This window comes from Anolis carolinensis, chromosome 3 (genome assembly GCF_035594765.1).
Source record: "Anolis carolinensis isolate JA03-04 chromosome 3, rAnoCar3.1.pri, whole genome shotgun sequence".
In the NCBI taxonomy this organism is placed as follows: domain Eukaryota; kingdom Metazoa; phylum Chordata; class Lepidosauria; order Squamata; family Dactyloidae; genus Anolis; species Anolis carolinensis.
The window spans coordinates 54,051,601-54,072,903 of NC_085843.1; the positions used below are offsets into that span (position 1 = coordinate 54,051,601).

Genomic DNA, 21,303 nt, shown 5'->3' on the forward strand with positions numbered 1-21,303 from the left:
GGACACAGCATATCATCTGAGAACACAGAAATGCTGGACTACTCTGACAACCAACATGTCAGACTTCACAGAGAAGCCATTGAAATCCACAAAGGAGGAAACTATGAAAATGAACAAAATTTGGCTACCAGTATTAAAAAAAACTTTAAAACCAGGACAGTAAATGAAGAACAACACCCAAAAACAGGGCAATTCCAGACAAGAAACAATCAGGGCCAGCTTATCACCTCCTAACAAAGGATTCCCCCAGGTAGGAAACAGCCAGGCTTTGAAGCTGAAAGGCTATTCAATGCTAATCAAGGTGGCCAATTGGAATATTCACACTTGCCTCAGGCAGACAAGAGTTCTTTCTCCCTCCTTGGACATTCCACAGATATATATACCTCACTTGCTCAGTTTCCAACGGACCTCACAACCTCTGAGCATGCCTGCCATAGATGTGGGTGAAACGTCTGGAGAGAATGCTTCTAGAATATGGCCATACAGCCTGGAAAACTTACAGCAATCCAATGATTCTGGCCATGAAAGCCTTCGACAACACATAACTGTGAATAGTTGCTGCTTATATTATGATTATGATTATTTATACCCTGCTTTTTCCCCCACAAAGGAGACTCAAAGCAGCATTTCAATACAGTTTTAAATCCACAAGCATACAAACATAAAAACAGAATTAAAATCAAGAGTTAATGGTTAATGGCTGTTAGGAACTGTGGGAGTTGAAGTCCAAAACACCTGGAGGGCCGAAGTTTGCCCAGGCCTGATCTACAATATAACATTAATGCAGTTCAACACCACTTTAATTTCAATGTCTCAATGCTATGGAGACTCAGTAATCAGATCTGGAGTTTGATGATGTACCAACACTCATTGGCAAAGAAGACTAAAGACTTTATAAAACTACAATTCTCAGAATTCCATGGCATTGGCCAGGGCAGTTAATATGGTGTCAAACTGCATTAAAACTACAATGTAGATGCACACAAGATCACAGATGACTGAGCACTGCTTCCTTCACAGAGCTGACTTATATTAAGTTGTCTTGCTAAAGGACCAAGAGGCATTCATCTGTGTTTTGAGTACATTGATAGGTTCTGAAGGCCTGTTCCAAATATTTTTAAAGAGACACAGAACAAGCTTGATATTATAGTGTTCTTGAATTCTATGAAGCATGTTCAAGAACAACATCTGAAACTCTGTGCTTTGCAGCAATCAAAGCCTTGCTGCCTTTTTGGCAGGTGGTTATTTTGTTTCCCATTTCAAGGAGAAAGTAGACCCTCCTGCCACATTTGTCATCACTTTGATTGCTGTATTTCTTTTTCAAAATATGAATTTATACATATTGTATTTTATACAACTAAGAACAGCATTCGCTTTCTGTGGACATTATCTTTGACCATCACCCACTATTTCTTGATGTTTTTGATACCTTCAAAAATTTGCCTTGCCTGCCGTGTCACGTATGGATTGACGAGGCAATAGGACAGATATGACTGAAGCTCCAAGCTCTAGCCTCTAGCTTAATGCACTATATTTTGTGTGTATGTGTGTCCAGTAAAGCTGATCTAATAAAATAATGGCCTGAATCAATATTTTGCCAAGGCCTCCAAATGCATTAGCCAGGGACCTCTGGGATTCTTCCAATAACATTTGTTGTTAGTCGGCAGTGTAGAACTATTTTTAAAAGAATGCATTTTTGCACTGAAGGAATCAGAGTCACAAATTATAACTTTTAAGTTCAAAATTCATTCCCTGAAGAGTTGGAGAAGACAAGTAGACAAAAATACCACAAATTGTTAATTGGAAGCTAGCCGATAGAGTGGGATTTAGAGATAGCTCTTTCAACAAAGGCCTCACAACTGCATCCTTCAGGCAAATTGGAACTTTGTTTTATTCTAAAGGGACACTGATTACCCCTTTGACTCCCTCCACCAAGAAGAGAAAAGGTCTAGTACACAACCACAAGAGAGGCTCTAACCTCTCCAAGAATTTTGGAAAATGGCATTTATAACCTTTTGGGAAAAAACCTTTTGGAGATAATAACTTTTTATTGAAAAGCATGATTTTTCAGAGCAACTAAAAAACCCTTTAGAGTAAAATATTCTCTTGTGGTATACAACCAGATATAATTATGCAAGGCAATGATTTCAGTTGTTAGATGGAACAACCTGTTATCTCTGATCTGTTAGGAAAACAGAAATGTTGCCAGTGCATAAAAACAGCAGTGCTTCAGAAGTGTTATTTAGTTGCCCAAAAATATATATACCCTCCCATAAAACAACTTGTTTTATACCATGCATTCAAAAGACAAAATGAGTAGACTTTGGTAAAAATAACGTATTTGGTTTACTCACAACCTTCATGTGTTCAGCATACACAAGTATAAAACTTATGAGTCCAGTTTCAAATATCTTTGAGGTGGTTCCCTGTGCCAGCTGGCCAGGGCAGCTCCCTTGTAACAAACAGATCACATAGTCAACATCATCAACAGATCACATAGTCAAAAGGAGAGAAAGAGCATATGATCTGCAGCCCCTTTTATAACTTCTCAGGAATCATAGAGTAAAGGAAGCTGCATACCAGAACATGCATACAGGAAACAGTAAGCCACAGGATCATAGATAAATATTACTAGAAAAGGCTTGAAGAAGTATGTCATTTCCAGCAAAGGATCTTGTCTACATCTTCAGGTTCCACAAATTGAAAGGGATTGAATAATATGTATTGGACAAGCAGAGGCCAAAGTTACATCTACCTGAACTACTGCATTCAGGTTAGAGCAGATCTGAGCAACTTTATTTGCAAAACTTTGATGCCTGTTCTTTGCAGGAATCTTCCTAGTGGATTGCATTTTCTACTTAAGGCAATAAAATGAGATGCATAGATACAGAGCAGGTGAAACCTGGCTTGAAAACAGTCCATGTGAAAGGGATCTAATAGACCACAAGCTCAACACGAGTCAACAGTGTGATGTGGCAGCTAGAAAAGCCAATGCTATTCTAGGCTGTATCAATAAGAGTTTAGTGTTCCAATCGAGGGAAGTCCCACCCTATTCTGCTTTGGTCAGACCTCACCTGGAATAACACTGTCCAGTTCTGGGCACCACAATTGAAGAAGGATATTGACAAGCTGGAACATGACTAGAGAATGGCAACCAAAATGATTGAAGGTTTGGAAAGCAATCCCTATCAGGAGGAGCTGAGGCTGCTGGGTATGTTTACCTTGGAGAAAAGAAGCCTGAGAAGGGACATGATATCAATGTTTAAAAGGATGTCACATTGCAGAGGGGAGAAAACTTGTTTTCTGCTGCTCTGGAGACTAAGACACTGAGCAATGGATTCAAATTGTAGGGGGAAAGATCCCATTTAAACATTAGGAAGAACTTCTCAAAGGTGAGAGCTGTTTGGCAGTGAAATATGCTGCCTTGAAACTTAGTGGAGTCCCCTTCTCTGGAGGTTTTTAAGCAGAGGCTAGATGGTCATCTGTTAGGAGTGCTTTGATTGTGCTTTTCCTGCAAGGTAGGGAGTTGACTGCATGGCCCTTTTGGTCTCTTCCAGCTCTATGATTCTATGTATAATGAGTCCCCAACCACTTGAAACAGCTCTGCTGGACAGCTCCTTGCAGATGGAAAAGTGCCAACAAAATAATTTCTGTGCTGCCTGTCTGCACGGCCACAGAGTAGGCCTTCAAAGAGGCTGTATCTCCTGTGTTCAGTCAGACTCGCTTTGTGTCCTGTGCCGATATGACTCCCTTCTCATTTCCTTCATCACCAGCATCGCTATGGAAAACCAGAGGGAAGCTGTGCCTCCTACGGGGGCTCTTGAGAGTGATAGTATCCGCTGCCTTCCATAGGGATTTTGTTGCAAGATTGATTTGCTTTCCTCTGAGTGTGACTCACCTATTGTGTTTCAGTGGCCAAGCAGGGATTCCAATCCTGGTCTCCAGAATTGCAGTCAAATCACTCTACTATGCTGGCTCTTTCTATGTCGGTTGGTTCAAGTATCCTTCAAACAGAGCCACAACTGCAAGGGTTCACGCTGATTTTCCTATTGTTATGAACATGTGGATAAATCTCAGAGTTTAGGAAAGGTATCCTTTTGTATTTCACCTCCGAGAATCTCCCAAACCAATATAGTTGTAATCCAAAAAGTAACATATACAAACTGGTAAATTCATGATACTTTCTCATACTCTTCAAGATTTCACAGATGAAAATCAATACTTATGTGCCAAGAAACTTCAGAGTTTCATCAAGATGGCAAAAATATCCATGAAGAAGAATACATTAGCTAGAAGAGGATGCAGCAAATTGATTTTGTCTGAGCCTATTGATAAAGCAATATTTTCCCTGTCCTCCCCTCTGCCAACTCCAGTGAAAGGAGACAATATAAAACAGCCATACGACTGGCAGACATTCACAAGATGTTGACTTTTTTCATGAATTCATATGGCAGAAAGTACATACACCTTTTGACTGTATACCTCAGATAGCCATCAAAACCCAGAACCAGGAGAAAGTAAGATATAGGAAAACAAAAGGGCAGTTTTTATATGGACAGATTTTCCTCAAAAAGGAAGGTGGGGAAAATGAAGTTTAGAACTCAAATGTGTTTATGAATAATAACTCCAGAGCCTAGACTCGACAACTGGAAGCAAAACAGTACTGTTATCAAGACCATCCACAGGAGACAAGTAAGAAAATAGAAGAAGAAAGAAGTTAGTTATGAAAGAAGGGGAGAGAACGAAATAACAGCACCTGTACCAACAGTGGCCTAATTGAGGTTAGCTGGCCTTTCCCTTTGCTTGTTGTATCTATATGACGTCTTGATGATAGTATAATACAGTGAGCATAAACTGGCATACATAAACTTAGCTGAGATGGAGATGTTGCTTTTTTGGACTTCAGCTTCCACAGTAATGCAAGCTGTATTTCAAATAAGTACTTTTTAACTATAAAGTCTTGTCAAGGTCTTGTGGTTCAGTTTGACAAAGATTACTATTAAAGGAATCCATCCTAATTGTAAAACTGGATTGGCTAGTAAGTGGACAGACATTCTAGCAAATGTTCTGGTAACTGGCTTTCCTCTGGATTTAGCATGTGAGATCATGATTGGGACTGAAATGCTGGGTAAGTCCATCTTGCTACTTTGGATGTTGCAGTAAATTAAGAAAGAGGGCACTTTGGCTTTGAAACATGCTAGAGAAACACGCCATGCAAACCAAAACCCTTACTAAGACAGATGGTCGTTACAAAAGAGCACTCTGTCTGCATAATAAGGGCTCCCTGACTTTGCCATGGGCATCGTCAGCAGCGCGTCTATTTTGAGCACTGCAACGAGGAAATATTATTTTCAGTTCAATCAGTCTATCCATTGCTACAAGGTGCTATAAATAAAACAACGGGTCATAATGTATAAATTGCATCTTTGATGTTTATAAATGATGGGAAGGGAACAGATAGATTATTTTTCTATTTGAAAAAGTCTGTAAACAAAATAGTCGCTTTCAGACAATTCACAACGGATATGGAATTAACTGCTGGATATTAGTATAGATTTGTATAATGTAGGTTTATTAATTATTAATATTCACTGCAACAACAAATCCTAGACTCCATTCATGCTCAGAAGCTGTATATGTTTGGTTATTATATAATTGGGACAAATAATAAGGAATGATTATCTCTGTCATGCTCTGCTTGAGAAACTTACAGAGCATCTAGCTGGCACACCCTTCAGCATTTTACAGATGGAAGCCAGCATGTTATAGGTGGCAATGACAAAGAACATACAAACTAAGAGGAGCTGCAGCAGTTTCATTTTGCCTAAGCCTATTAGGAAAAACAAGATTTTACCTGTCCTTTTTCTCTTCTTCACATGCAGAGTTATTTGAGTGCACACCAGTTTTTCACCAATAGAAGTTAACTGAGGACAAAGAGGGGAAGTGGGAGGCAGGGAGAGTGATTGGGATATAAAGCAGCTGTAAAAAATGGGACACTAGAATATTAACCAAAACTATCCCTGCCAATTCAGCATGGTTGGAGGGTATGATCTGTCTCTGCTGGGCTAGACATTTTAGGTTGTCTCATATACTATGCAAATGCTTTCTCACTTGGTACATTTGTGCTGAGTGTGCCATTTCTGTTCTATTAAGATTGACTTAATGTTTGTTTATTTATTTTGTTTATATCTTGTCTGTCTCCTTGTGCAGGATTTTAGGCTACTGTTCCAGATCGGGAATGTGTGACGTTCCTGCCTCTGCCTGGAGGAAGGGATGAAAAGCAGTGTTGTGTTCACAGTGTAATAATCTGCATAGGTATGCTATCTGCCTTGGGACTGGCACCACTTACTATCAGAATGTTGCATTTTAGCAGCATCAACATGGTTTTCCAGAATAATCTTTTAGTATTTATACTAAATGTTTACAGAAGTATTGTTGTTGTGTGCCTTCATGTCATTTCTGACTTTATTCTAAAGGGTTTTCAGGGACTAAGATTGTGACTTGCTCAAGGTCATCCAGTGGATTTTCATGGCTGAGTGGGGATCCGAACCCTGTTCTCCAGGATTTTAGTCCATCTCTAACACCAAAGAAGTTGTGTGAGCTCCTCGAATAAGCTTGTAGCCAGTTCCCTCCAATGCATTACTGATGGCAGGCATACCATGATTTCCTTGCAAGCTACAAAATGCTACCTGTTTTCCTAGACTTGCCTCTTGATATAGATCTATTCTAGCACTGAAGCACACTGAGAAACCATTTTTCCTGTGTAATGTACAAAATCTCACTGTTCTGGCCCACTCCTGCCTTACATCGTTCCAGTGATGTTTATAATGGGGTTATAAACATCACTGTCCGGTTAAACACACACCTAGACAAAATATAGTACTGCTGTTCAATTAATTCATACTATATTACCTAGATATATAGGCACACAAGTAAAAAATTCATGAAGGTTAGCAACTCCCAGGTGAGGAATAGGTTTAACTATTTGCATGCTGTTACAGTAATGAAGTTTCTCACTTTCTCTCAGTGGATAGGATGACTATTGTTTACTATCATTATTACAGAGTTGGCATCCTTTCATATATCGGAGAGACATAACCACAGTGAGGGGGCATAGCTCAGTGGTAGAGCACATGTCCTGTCATCAAAATTTTCTCCAGGCAGAACTAGGAAATACCCTTGCCCTTGTCAAAATTCTGTTGGTAAACCAGACTTACCTAATCTAGTGTGTGCTATGTGAGATGGACTACACCTCCCATCATCCCCAGACAGCATGGCCACTGCCACCTTGAGGAATTGTCAAAGTTATAGCCCAATATACATGAGGGTGATATGGTCAATACTGGGCTGTACGGACTAGTCATCTAACTTGGTGTAAACGTCCTATGTTGTTAAAATATTATTTCATGTGCTCAACCACTTTTCAAAACTGGCCTCTTGAATGGACAGTTTTTTGGGGGTTTTTTTGCTTTTGCTTTTTTGTAAAATAGGATACTTCCACACATGAAGTTTAAAATAACCATTGTTCTAGTCACATTTGTAAAGAAACCAAATGGTAAAACCTTGCTGGCCAGAAGGTTCATTCATGTTACAAATCTCTATCCTTAACTTTTTACTCCATATGATCTACAATCAAGCAATCACATAAATACCATGCAAGACTCAAAATCATTGTAGCCTACTACTTTGAAAACAGCCACAAGGTCCCTCTGTGGTGAGGAGGAAACCCAATAGAGTTGAAGGGCAAGATTGTTTCTGTTATTTTAGCAAATTGGAATTTTCCATCATCAGTGACTAAACTAGAAGGGCTTGTTTTTTTGTGTGGTTCTGTGGGAGCCTGTGTAATTGATATGCATACAGCACAGTTACAGCCAATAGGCCACAAGAGGTTTGGAAATGTCAACTTTAATTTAAAAAAATGTAACTAATACGTATTATAACTAGTTTCTATCGAAAAATGCTGAAAAATCCTAGGAACAACTGAGTTCCTAAAGTCAACATGGAATTATTTTCTGTGTCATTCTTGTTGGTGTGTCACCACCTTAATATTTCAGAAGCTTAGATAGCTTGGTACACAGAAGGCTATCTTCTGTTAAAGATGGTCATATTTGCTGCAAGAGAAGCTTCAGAATTGCCAAAGGAAAAAGACAACATTGATATTCTTGGGATTTTCAGTTAAGGAGAAATTTTAGTTCATTCAGAAGCAAGCACTGTATATTGGACATTCAACACTATCCTTCATTTCCCATGTCTATGCAGTAACTACACTGGCTTGGTATCACACTCTGGAGCTTGTAGGAGTTTCTGTGTTTCCTTCTGGCAATGGAGTCCCAGTTTCTTGTGTCTCTGACACTTGCTGTGCATCTTCTTTCCCACATAATTTATCTTTCTCATCTCTTTTATTTTCCTGGTGAGAAGTGTCGCCATCTTCCCTATCCCCCAAAACCTTCTGCTGCGACCTTCTCTTTGTGTTCTCTGCAGTGTCCAAAGCTGGAGGCTTCTCTTTGTCCACTTTGATTTCCTCAACTTGTTTTTTCTCTGGAAGGTTCGGGTGTGGCTTCTCTTCTTTGGTGTCCTTGCGTAATGTCATTGCTTCAGTTCCTCCTCCTTCCTCTCTGTGCTCTGGTCTATTGGACAGATTTGAGGGGGAGGTTTTATCGGATACTACCTGGCTTTGCTTCTCATGGTCGTCTGTGCCATCTGCCATGGGAGACGATGGTTTTGTAGCCTTGCTCTTGTCATCAAACACACTCTCCTCCTCATTATTCTCCTTGGCACCATTTTCTTGATGTGAAGCTGCCACTCCTGAATCTAGCTCATCTCCGTATTCTGACTGCGACTTTCGAAATCTTCTGGAGGGTGGTCTACGTTTGATTGATCCTCGTGTCCGTACCTGAAAGGACACAATGCTGTAACTGAATTCATTTTGTAAAGTCAGCAAAGACACCTAACAGAAATGCCTTCGTTGTCAGAAAGACATATGTTCCCTTTCACATCATTTGTACTTGGCATCACTATTTATTTTATGTGAGAGGATAAATGGCTACCACAAAAGCAAAGCACTGAACAGACTGGGATTTGTGGGTATACACCAGGCATGGGTAAACTTTGTCCCTCCAGGTTTTTTTGGATTTCAAATCCCACAATTTCTCACTGCCTACCAGCTGTTAGGAATTGTGGAAGTTGAAGTCCAAAACACCTGTAGGGCCAAAGTTTGCCCATGCCTGATGTATACAGCTGGTCCTCCCTATTTGTGTATTTAACTCTTGTGGAATTGATCTTTCATGGATTTTATATGTTATCTTTTGAATTCTTTACTCCAGAATGGCCTGCTTCTGCTCTGGAAGATCCTAGAGAGAGATTCTCTCAGGCTAAAACAAGAGCATTTTTTTTTAAATGTGGTTTTTCCCAGTTTTGCAGAATTTCTGTCTCTAACCACTTTAAAAGTAGAGGGTCTACTATATATGTATTTGAGAAGGAGAAATAGACAGACAGAAAGAAAGAAAAGAGAGTGGAATATACTGACAGATGGAACATTGTGGTTCAGTATACAGGGTGTTTGAAAAAGAACTCCCTAGTTTTAATATGTTTTAACTTAGAACTAGGGAGTTCTTTTTCACACACCTTGTATATTCCTATTGGGAATACCTTATGTGGACCATAGCTTGAAGCTCTAATCTCATGTCTTCTTTTCTTTGAAGAAGAGTACAGTGTTCCCTCACTTATTGCGGGGGTTAGGTTGCAGAACCACCCGCAATAAGTGAAAATCCGTGAAGTAGGGATGCTATATTAATTTTAATATTTGTACATTATTTTAGTAGTTATACACTATTTTAAGTCTTTATCAACCAATCGCCTCCTACTCCTCCCGTTGCCACTTGGGCTCCTTTTCTCTTCCTTTGGCTTCTCCTTCCTCCCTTCCTTAGGCTGTAAATTGTAATTTTTTATGTTTTATAATAGTCTTTTAGAGTTATTGAAAAACCGCAAAATAGCAAATCCGCAAAAAGTGAATCGCGAAGTAGTGAGGGAACACTGTAATTAAAACCTAAAATACAATCAGCCTTAAGAATCAGACTTTGAAAGTTACCATTTTACAATCACATCTCAAAGTCCCAAAAATTACTATTTATTATTTGAACTGTACTTCAATTCACATTAATGTGGATCAGTTTTCACAACTGCCCGTAACAATATTGGATTGCTGTGAGTTTTGCGGGCTGTATGGCCATGTTCCAGAAGCATTCTCTCCTGTCATTTCAACCACATCTATGGTAGACATCCTCAGAAGTTGTGAGGTCTGTTGGAAAATAGGCAAGTGGGGTTTATATATCTGTGGAAAGTTCAGGGTTGGAGAAAAAATTCTTGTATGCCTGAGGCAAGTGTGAATGTTGCAAGTGACCACCTTGATTGGCCTTTCAGCTAACACCTCCCAACAAAGGATTCCTCCAGGCAGGAAGCAGCCAGGCTTTGAAACTGAAAGGCCATTCAATGCTAATCAAGGTGGCCAATTTCAACATTCACACTTGCTTTAGGTAGACAAGAGCTCTTTCTCCCACCCTGGACACTGCACAGATATATAAACCCCACTTGCCTAGTTTCCAACAAACCTCACGACCTCTCAGGATGCTTGCCACAGATGTGGGCAGAACGTCAGGAGAGAATGCTTCTACAACATGGCCAGACAGCCCGGAAAACCCACAGCAACCCAGTGATTCCGGCCATGAAAACCTTCAATAACACATAACAGTATTGTTTATTGTTGCTTTTTTACTTGAATTTTTGATTTTACTCATGCTAGATGATGACTTTCTCCCTCCTTTTCAAATATTTTCCCCAGTGAGCCTTTCCCATTTCTTTTTAATGTTGTCCTGACAATGAAGAGAGTTTCTCCATTGGGAGAGCCTACCATAGCACATACCATACCTTGTTATAAAATTGTAGATGACTGCCCTCTGGCGGCTGATCAAAGCTTACGGGTGTTTCATCGGATTCACTTGAATGGGACTGTGGGGTGACCGGAGTGGACGGTGGGCTACTAAAAGGAGAAACCATTGCTTTTAGGCCTGGGCTTTTGGGACTGGCCCCTGGCAGTAGAGAAGCTGGAGCAAATGCAAGATTGGCCTGCAATGAAAAAACATAGCCATCGTTTTCCATATGTATAAAATTTAACAACTTACCCCCTCTTATTGAAAATCTTGCCGTATCATTATAATTACACCAAAGTTTGGGACATAGAATACATTTAATAATACAGTACAACCCTTGTATCTGCAGGGGAAACATTCCAAGATCCACCCATGGATACTTGAAACTGTGATTTCATGGTATATTTTGACTATAATTGGTCCATTGGTATACCATAGAATTGCACTTTCAATGGTGCTGTTTTTTTGAAGTGTGGATAAGTGAAACTGTGGCTATTGAATCTGTGAATAAGGAGGTCATATTGTACATAGAAACAGATGTCCCAATATTTATTTAGGGGAACTCCAATAGAATTAAGTAGTTAGTCAGTTTAGTCATCCGGGAATAAAAAAATGCTACACGTTCATGCACAATAGGGATATATCAGCAGGCTTGGGAATGCCATTTCCAGTCTCCTGTTAACATTCTGATATACACTGGTACAGGTGGGAATCCTGTGGCCCTCCACAGGTTTCTGTCTTGGAGCTCCCAATAGCCCTAGACCAGTGTTTCTCAACCTGTGGGTCCCCAGGTGTTTTGGCCTACAACTCCCAGAAATCCCAGCTAGTTTGTCAGTTGTTAGGATTTCTGGGAGTTGAAGGCCAAACATCTGGGGACCCACAGGTTGAGAACCACTGCCCTAGACAATATAGCCAAAGATAAGGAATACTGGGACTTCTAGTTCAACAACTTGTTGAAGTCGCATAGTTCCCACCACAATATAAGGTTTCTCTGACGACTTACAAATCATTTGGGAATCTTTGTTGTTAACAAAAACACAGGGGAGCCCTTGTTAAGACATTCGATTCACCTGTTGATGAAACCTATAATACTGTCACCATATAATCTGGAGAAGAGAGGAGATGACAAAAGAGTTGCTCTTCCTGGATAGCTGGATCCAACAACATCTGTGCCAGCTAAAGCTTTATGGATTTTCCAGCATCTCATCCAATGCAATCTATCTACTGTGATTTGGCATTGGACACATTGTGAATGAAGCCAAATTAATATTAGATTCAAATCTCCTTGTCTGTCCTTGTCTAGAGAGCACTCTAAGTATCCCAAGTTCTGAAATCTTCTTCACTTCATTCATCCCATGTGACCACAGAAAAATACCAGAGGAGAAAAGCATGTGGCATGTGAAGTTGCTCACATGTCTAAATCCCCAGATAATGCAGCTGTTAAAGAGATCAGTGCAGCTGAAAGCTCTGGGTGACATTAACAGGACACTGATATGAGGGAGCTCATATTGCTGGAGTCCTGGGATGCTTTTGCAGAAGGATGCTAGAACTAAATTTGCAGTGCCAGGATAGAAACAGACACTCCTACCATGAACCTCTATCCCAGCTGGCATAAACCAGGTGTTAGCAAGAGAAGCAAACACATAAGATTTTGATAAAATGTCAATTGAACCAGCTACATGAATGCTAAAAGCCTGCTTCTCTTGAAGTGTCACCTCGTGATTGCTTATTTTGAAGGAAACCTTACTGAATTAAATGGAACATCCTCCCAGGTAAGTGAATACAGGATGGCAGCCTAAAAATGGAAGTTTATGCCATCAGATCTTACCTGAAGTTTTTCAATCATGGGAGAACTTTTGACCTTTATCTTCAAAGGCTGAGGAGCATTTGGAGATGGCTTCTGTAGAAAACAAAATATGTTTGAATAGACAGTTACAGCATAGAGTAACTTCCCACTGCAATGAAGAGGGACAGAAAAAAGGAAATAATTTGGTAACTCTGTGGGTTAAATATTAATTTGTATAGCTTGACAGACAGACACATACTGTACTTCAAATTATAGCACAGTTGTAGGGATAGGTTTTATGAATACAAGACCCACAGAATAATTGTTAAGAGGTCTTGTTCAGATAAGCAGTTTCTTCCATGGCTATAGAAGCAGTCTGGGGGTATGTTAAGTGGCCTGAGCAAAAGCATGTACCTTTTCCCAAAGATGCCTTCACAGTAACTTGTATGGAATGCATATCCCATGCTGGTCCCTGTCAATTGGAAGGACTGATTTAGCCCTTTATCTAACAAACCGTGACACTATATATGGCTCCCATCCATGCCTCCTAAGTTCACCACCATTTAAGGAACATGTTGGGATGTCTTTGGAAACTGTTTAGAAACTTCAGTGGGTTCAAAATGTTGTAGCCAGACTATGGTCTGTAGTTGATTACAGGGGTAATGTGATCCCACCCTCCACACCAAAAAAACTCCAGTTGAATTAACATCACAGGTTGTCAGTCTGTGACACAATTCAAAATGCTGATTTTGACTTTTAAAGTTTGTATTCATACTGTCAGAAAGGCTATGTGTCCATATACAACCAGCTTAAGTTTTCAGATCTGCAGGGAAGGGCTTTCAATTGGTCCCGCTGGTACACATCTTCATAGGCACATCTGATGAGGATATGGGAGGTCCAGCTGTCCCCTCTCTGTTCTCTTTCCAGAATTACCTTGCTCCTCATGCTAATAATCCCACCACTCTAACCATTGGACCATTCTGCCTAGAGAGTGAATGCCATATTTTATAAAACGGAAAAAAAACCCCACTTTCCTCAAAACATTGATACTTACTAGCTCACCATTTTGGCCAGGCTCTGTTTTGTGTGTGTGGAGAGGAAGGGAACATGGCGGTTTTCTACGGGTTGGTTTAGCAACTGGTATCTAAAAACAGAAAAACAACATATCAAGTGACAGAAAAGGAAGAACATTCAAGTCGAAAAAAGTACAATAGTGGTATGAGGAAATGAACTAACGACAGTGATGCTTGGGGGAAGGTCTTGAGAAATTATGCTAGAAGTCCCTGTATTATTCATATTGTTTTGTTGTGACAAAGTGCACTTGGAGTAGATCTACACTACACACAGTTATAGCTTCTTAATATAGCTGACTAAGAATAGTTGCAAAATAGGGAAGGTGACAGCACAGATGAGCGGATAGGCTCTGGATCATCTAGATCAGTAGTTTCCAACCTTTAGTCCTCCAGGTCTTTTGGATTTCAGCTTTCACAATTCCTAACAGATGGAAAGATGGCTGGGATTTCTGGGAGTTGAAGTCCAAAACACCTGGAGAACCAAAGGCTGGAAACCACTGATCTAGATAATGGTCCCGGATTTGGCACAAGCATGCTGAATCTGGGGCTGCTCTGGGGCAAATGTGCACCTGTCTAAACAGCCCAGTGTAGATGAGCCCTAAGTAGAAAGCTACAAAAGCTTACAATACCAATTTCGTTCTTTCAGTTAGTCTCTTCAGTTGCTACATGATCTATTGCATATAGAAGAATCTAAGTAACTCATGCAGATTTATTTTGAAATAAATCAATGTTTCTTCTGTTGCTGAATTGCAGCTAACCTCCTTTCCAGAGACTGATGATTGGTCTTGGAATTTTCCAGCAAGCTGTGCCACAGATGGACTCGCGGACTTCTCTGTCACTACATTGGTCTCTGAAGACTTTTCCTGGGAGGAATAAGATAGAAAGAAAACATTTATCAGTGGATGAGAAAGATGGAAAATTCAATAAGGTGTGAAGTTTAAAACAATCATTATAAAAGTATTTTGATGAAATTTTTAATTTTCACAATCATATTGCAGAGATTACATTTTAATCAAGACGAAATGCAATACACTCGTACTACTCCTTCCCCTTCTTTCCCTATTCCCTTCTCTGCTCCTCCAAAATCCACACACACACACACATACATTAGATACATACATTTTTTAACAGTGGCTACAATAATTGTTCCCCATTATACTATTCCCTCCTCCCTCTCATCCCATTGCAGTGACCTCCTGTCCCTTGAATCAAAGACATTCATATACAGCCCTGTCCCTCCTTCCCAGTGAAACATTCTCCCATTCTTTCTTTTTTTCTTTATTTATTTACAGTATTTATATTCCACCCTTCTCACCCCAAAGGGGAATCAGGGCGGATCACAATGTACACATACATGGCAAACATTCAATGCCATATGAACATAGAGACATAGACATAGACAGAGACAGAGACAGAGACGCAGAGGCAATTTAACATTTTAAGGTTTCCTGAGGGTATGCTCAATTCCAGCCACAGGGGAGCAGCTGCTTCATCATCCACTGTGACATCTTGATGGATACTTTCTCATTCCAAACGGCTGCTGGACAATTTTTTTATGGTGTCATAAATTAGTTAAATTAGCCTCCCTGCAAAGCGGTACCTAATTTCCTACTTGATAGATGCAACTATCTTTCAGTTGCTTAGGTCAACAATGAGCAGGGGCTATTTTTTAAAAAATGGTCAGGTGTTCACTCTGACACGGGCTGGCCTCGAACTCATGACCTCTTAATCATAATGACTTATTGCCACTTTACCAGCTGCGCCACAGCCCAGCCCCTTCTAACACAAGAGTCATCATTTAAAAATCCCAAGCAAAAAATAAATAAATTGTAAAGGTAACAGAGAGTATCCTGCTGCTTTCTTGCTTAAGGGTGTCAGTTACTTCGTTGAGAAGAAACTCTTAGGACTTCATCACACCAGCCTGTTCTCTTGAAACAATCACTTTCACACTTCTCTGCAATCATGCTAACTGCTTTGGAGATGCTTGGACCCATAATCACCCTTTCGCACTGCCTTGCTAACCCTATTTTCTTTGCAGTGTGTTACCTACACAGTGCATGTGCACTTTTCAATTTTAACATTAATTTTTGCTGCAATTGCACAATTATGGCAAAAGGATACGATTAAACAATCAAAACAAAAGAACTACAAAACAGAGTAAAAGCAACCTCATTTTTCTTGGGAATAATAAGGGGGAAAGGAGGAGAAGGGGAGGTTAATCATTCCCATTTATGCCACATGATTGCTGGAATATTGGAACTGTAGCAGAAAAGACATAAGCAAAACTGGAGCAAAAGTGATGTTAGGATCCATTGATGGGCTTTCTCCATCAGTGAGAAGAAGCACTCTACTAATGATTGAAATGCAAAGCAACAATAGTACAAACCAAACATGCTGTTATCCTGCTGGAATTGCAATTTTTCATCCCTGTGCAATAAAGTCCTGATGTAAAAAACAGGATGGTTACCTGATGTTTAGCTAAATTTGTATATTTTAGAAAAGAATAATTGCACAAAATTTATTGCAGAATATGTTGTCTTCAAGCAGCCGGCATGAGGATTGGCTTTGGAATCCTTCTTTATTGGCATGACACTACATAAACATAGAAAATGTTGCACTTCTTCACTGCATCTACTGGCTTGCTGTGAGTTGGGAAAGGCAGTAGGTCATCATAACCCTGTTTCTGCAGTTATTTATTGGTATTTGCCTTCCAGGATGTTGCAAAGAGCTGGCTATTTCAGCAATACTTTGGGCTTAGATTCTGAAAATCATCACACCTATTTGCTGTTTGGATTCTCTTCTAAACTTTGCTTGCCTCTTTTCTTTGGATCCCTAAATTCTATTTTTTAAATATTCAACTGAAGTTTCAAGTTGCTGCAGTGTTAGAAATTTGGGGGGAAGGAGGAACATTCCATTGAAATGAGCAATGCTCTTGTTTTGTATCAACACTCTGGAAATGCATGGTGTTTCATCCTGTAGTCATTTTCTAAACAGTTTTAGCCCCCAGTACAGGTGGTCTGCATAACCAAAAGACACAGAATCAGGCCCGTAGCCAGGATTTTGTTTCGGGAGGGGCTGGGATTTTGGTTCGGGGGGGGGGGGGCTGAGTCTGAGCGGGAGAGGGTCTACCCTAGCAAACCTTTTGTATCATTATCCCAATACCCCCATGCATATGGGATATATTGAGCATGGTGATCAGAACATGATATGAATAAACATAACAGTTTAAATAATAAATGTAAGGCCTTCTCGCGGACCACCCTGAGAATTTCGGGGGGGGGGGGAGTGAAGCCCCTCAAGCCCCCCCCTCCCCCGGCTACATACCTGCACAGAATATAAAGGACTAGTTACATTTAATGAATCATATATTAATTAGTTATAACCTCCCACCCGACCATCTTAGTGTGAACTTAGTAATTAACTTATTGGTTAATGGTGCTCATAAAGCAGAAAAAATATTTAATTAAATCCAGCCAATTATGTGCTGACTTTTAAAATCGTTCCTCAATGAGATTTAACACACAAAATTTCTAGTTACCAGCACTACTTCTTTTTCTGATGCAATTAGCAAGAGGTTTTGCCTTGTTATTGATTGCAAAGGAGGGTCTAAAAGGGAAATAGAGGACTGGAGGCTCTGCTAAATTCACAGACACCACCCCTATTATCTCCCAACTTTTCTAAACCCTTTTAAAGCAAATAGTGAAGGAAACTACCACTAAAGATAAGGGGAGCAGATTTCCTGTAATTCAACCATTGTTTAAATTGGTAGGGTGTGGGTGAGTTACTTGCAAGAAGGACTGGGCAGTTGGGCATTTCGTATTCTAGAAATCATGGTCTTACATAACTTACTTCTTTCAACAATGATAAGTCTCTCTTTTCTTTCTTCAGCATGGGATGAGCCAGCCCAGTAGCATTTAGAAGCCCTGGCCTTTAGCCCCAAAGTTCAGCCCTGAGGGCATAACAGTTGCCAGAATGGGGAGGATTAAACAACTCAGACCCAAAGCCTTGGATGGGAAAGCTGTGTTTCGCTCACAACATCTATTTCTTCCTATATTGTTCTTAAAGTTCAGTTCCTCTATCTGCAGGGGCAGCTAGAGTATCATTCTGAGATTAGACTAGAACACGTTGTCCATGGGTTCAGTCCTGAAAGACTGGAAGCCTGATCATATCCTGTAATTTAATCTTTTTTTGGGAGGGTGGTATATTTTAGACAACATTTACTTTGCAGAATTACTTCTTTCTTCCTATCTTGTGCTGAGTAGATCACCAATATGGGGAGGGAATGGCAAGGAGTACAATGTATTCTTCATTGTTCACAAATAAGTATTTGAGGCAGGCGATGCACTGACGTGAGGGTACTCTTTCTATCCTAAAAGATGGAGTTATAGTACATACACTAACATATAGCAGCAAATATATCGTCATTACTTCATTCTAATATTACACAATTCTATGTGGAATGTTTAGATATTGGGAGTTAAAAATTGGTCCAGGGACCTCATCCCATGAGTAGGGGGAAAGCAGGTAAAAGAGGAGGCAACCATCTTACTTTGTTCCCTTCCACTAAGTTTCGTCTTCTGGCCAGCAATCCTATTTCCTTTCTCTGTTTTTTCCAGGTTTTTTCAGTTTGGAGTTGAGTAACATCTGACTGCTGAAGACGCAGCTTGGACACCATTTCCAAGTGCTGCAAACAAGGAATCCCACAACGACCCACTGGAAGTGCCTTTTCGTCATGTTATGGCCTCTGTGGGACTCAGTTACTGAAGCTCGTGGAAAAGGAGCCCAGGTTGCATGTGATGAGGTTGTTGGTCTCAAAGGGTTTCATTTTCATGTATTTGTGAAATATATGACAATTGCAGAATGGTTTAGTGATTCTAACCTCTGCTGGGAAAATCCTTGCAAGAATCCTTGCAAACCACTTTCTACCTGTCTCAGAAGACACCCTCCCAGAATCCCAGAATGGCTTCCACCTCTCCAGAGGAACAGTGGACATGATCTTCACTGCACGACAGCTCCAAGAAAAATGCAGGGAACAAAATCAATGGCATGGCATTCATTGACTTTGCAAAGGCATTTGACATAGTGAATCACAGTGCTCTCTGGACCATCCTCCAAAAAATTGGATGCCCTGACAAATTTGTGAACATCCTGTGGTTTCTCCATGATGACATGATGGCAACAGTCTTGGACAGCAACGGCTCCCAAAGTGACCAATTTAAGGTAGAATCAGGTGCCAAACAGGGATATGTTATTGCCCCTACCTTATTTTCAATCTGCATCGCTATGATACTTCATCTTATTGATGGGAAGCTTCCCACTGGAGTGGAAATTATCTATTGGACCGATAGCAAGCTATTTAACCTCAGCAGACTGAAAGCCAAAACCAAGGTCACAACATCTGTTATAGAACTCCAATATGCCGATGTCAACGTAAACTGTGCACATTCAGAAGAAGACCTACAAGCCACTCTAAATACCTTTGCAGAAGCATACGAGAAGCTTGGCCTCTTGTTGAACACTGAGAAAACCCAAGTGTTCTTCCAACAGGCACCAGCCAATCCCTCTGCAAGGCCAGAAATACAGATTAATGGTGTAATGTTAGAAAATGTTTAGCATTTCTGCTCCCTTGGCAGCCACCTCTCATCAAAAGTCAACATTGACACTGAAATACAACACCGCCTGAGCTCTGTGAGTGCAGCATTTTTACGAATGAAGCAGAGAGTATTTGAGGATCGGGACATCCATAGTTCTTTGTTTATAAAGCTATTGTCCTCCCAACCCTGTTATACACCTGTGAAATGTGGACAGTCTACAGACGTCAAACTCAATTCCTGGAATAATTCCATCAGCGTTGCCTCCGAAAAATCCTGCAAATCTCTTGGGAAGGCAGGCAGACAAATGTCAGCATGCTGGAAGAAGCATAGACCACTAGCATTGAAGCGATGCTCCTACGCCATCAGCTCCACTGGATTGGCCACATTGTCCGAATGTCCAATCTCAGTCTCCCAAAACAGATACTATACTCCCAACTCAAGAACGGAAAATGGAGAGTTGGTGGACAGGAAAAGAAATTTAAAGATGGGCTTAAAGCTAACCTTAAAATTTGTGGCATAGACACCGAGACCTGGGAAGACCTGGCCCTTGAGCACTCTAGCTGGAAGTCAGCTGTGACAACCAATAGTGCTGTGGAATTTGAAGAGGCACGAATGGAGGGCAAAAGGGAGAAACGTGCCAAGAGGAAGGCGCTTCAAGTCAATCCTGATCGGGACTGCCTTCCATCTGGAAACCGATGTCCTCACTGTGGAAGAACATGTGGGTCAAGAATAGGGCTCTACAGTCAAGTATGTACCCGCCGTCAGGACACTACACCTGGAAGATAATGATACTTGGACAGCGAGGGATCGCCTAAGTAAGTGATTTAAGCATTGGCCTATGACCCTGGAGACTAGGATCTGAGTGCCTGCTATATATAGGAAATGCTATTTCATTGATATTCCTTGGTGTCTTAGCAGCTTTCTTCTTTCATTGAGTATCATATCATTGAGTATGATAACTTAATTTGGCCAACTATGAGATATGAAATTAAGATGCATAGTATTACGGTGGTTCTTTTTCTACCTGGAAGGTTAACTACATAGGGTAGCACTGGGGAGTATTTGTCTCAGTGTTGTGTTCTGTTTCAGTGCTGTTAAATATCTAAATGCCATCAAGATATGAAATCATCAGGAAGTGTGAAGCTGGGTGAGTCCAATACACTGAAGACATACCAGCTCTACTTTTTCTTGTTATCTGGTGAGACTGTGAAAATGTTGAACCGATGCTGTAATGGGCTGGCTAAGGACCAGTAGATTGAGACTCTGCCTCAAGGAGTAGGTGGATAGCTAGGGAATTCTTCTAGTTGCTACATAATGCCCTGGCTGCAGTCTTTGCACCATTCTTCAAGGGCAGCCCCAAATCGAGTGCATTGCACTTGTCTAATCAGGAAGTTACAAGAGCAGGCGCTTCTTGAATAGGCCTGTCCAGGAAACGCTGTATGTTGCTGACTCTAAGCACTCTTGAGCAGCAGAATCCATTTTGGCTTACAGTAACAAAACAAATCCAGAACAATTACAACTTCCAGAAACCTTCACCCAGCATTGGCCATGTTGAGTGAGATATTCTGGGAGCAACACTTTAAAAACAAACAAACAAACAAACAAACAAAACCAGTTACCCACGCTCTGCTCAATAGGCACATCTAATCGGCATGTTGCATACAAATATGGTCTCAGACATATTTCAATGAATTGGTGTCACCAGCAGCAGAAAGGAGGCAAGCATTCTAAGAAATGGGACAAATAAGTGAAAATAGCTCATGAAACATCCAGGCACTGAAACAGATAGTTAGTAATAAAGACAGTGAACTAGCAGAACCTGTAATCAGACTGTTGGTTAAGTCTCTTCATTTTCCAAAGGAGTTTGGGCTAAAGCAGAGTGGAGGTTACTCAGGAAATGGGCGTGTGATGCTTGCAAGTGTCTG

The 21,303-nt window shown here is 40.5% G+C and overlaps 1 protein-coding gene across 1 annotated transcript in view; it reads right to left on the reverse strand.

Annotated features, from left to right (window-relative positions):
* Positions 1-7,504: 7,504 nt before the first annotated feature.
* The window catches only part of rcsd1 (RCSD domain containing 1), a 32,189-nt gene continuing 18,390 nt past the window's right edge, over positions 7,505-21,303 (reverse strand). Inside the window, exons 2-6 of the mRNA XM_003219128.4 lie at positions 14,543-14,647; positions 13,766-13,855; positions 12,754-12,825; positions 10,924-11,121; positions 7,505-8,893 (exon numbers count right to left, since the gene is read on the reverse strand). Of these exons, the coding sequence (XP_003219176.1) occupies positions 8,279-8,893; positions 10,924-11,121; positions 12,754-12,825; positions 13,766-13,855; positions 14,543-14,647 (1,080 nt within the window). The 3' untranslated portion in view covers positions 7,505-8,278. The remainder of the gene's footprint in view (positions 8,894-10,923; positions 11,122-12,753; positions 12,826-13,765; positions 13,856-14,542; positions 14,648-21,303) is intronic.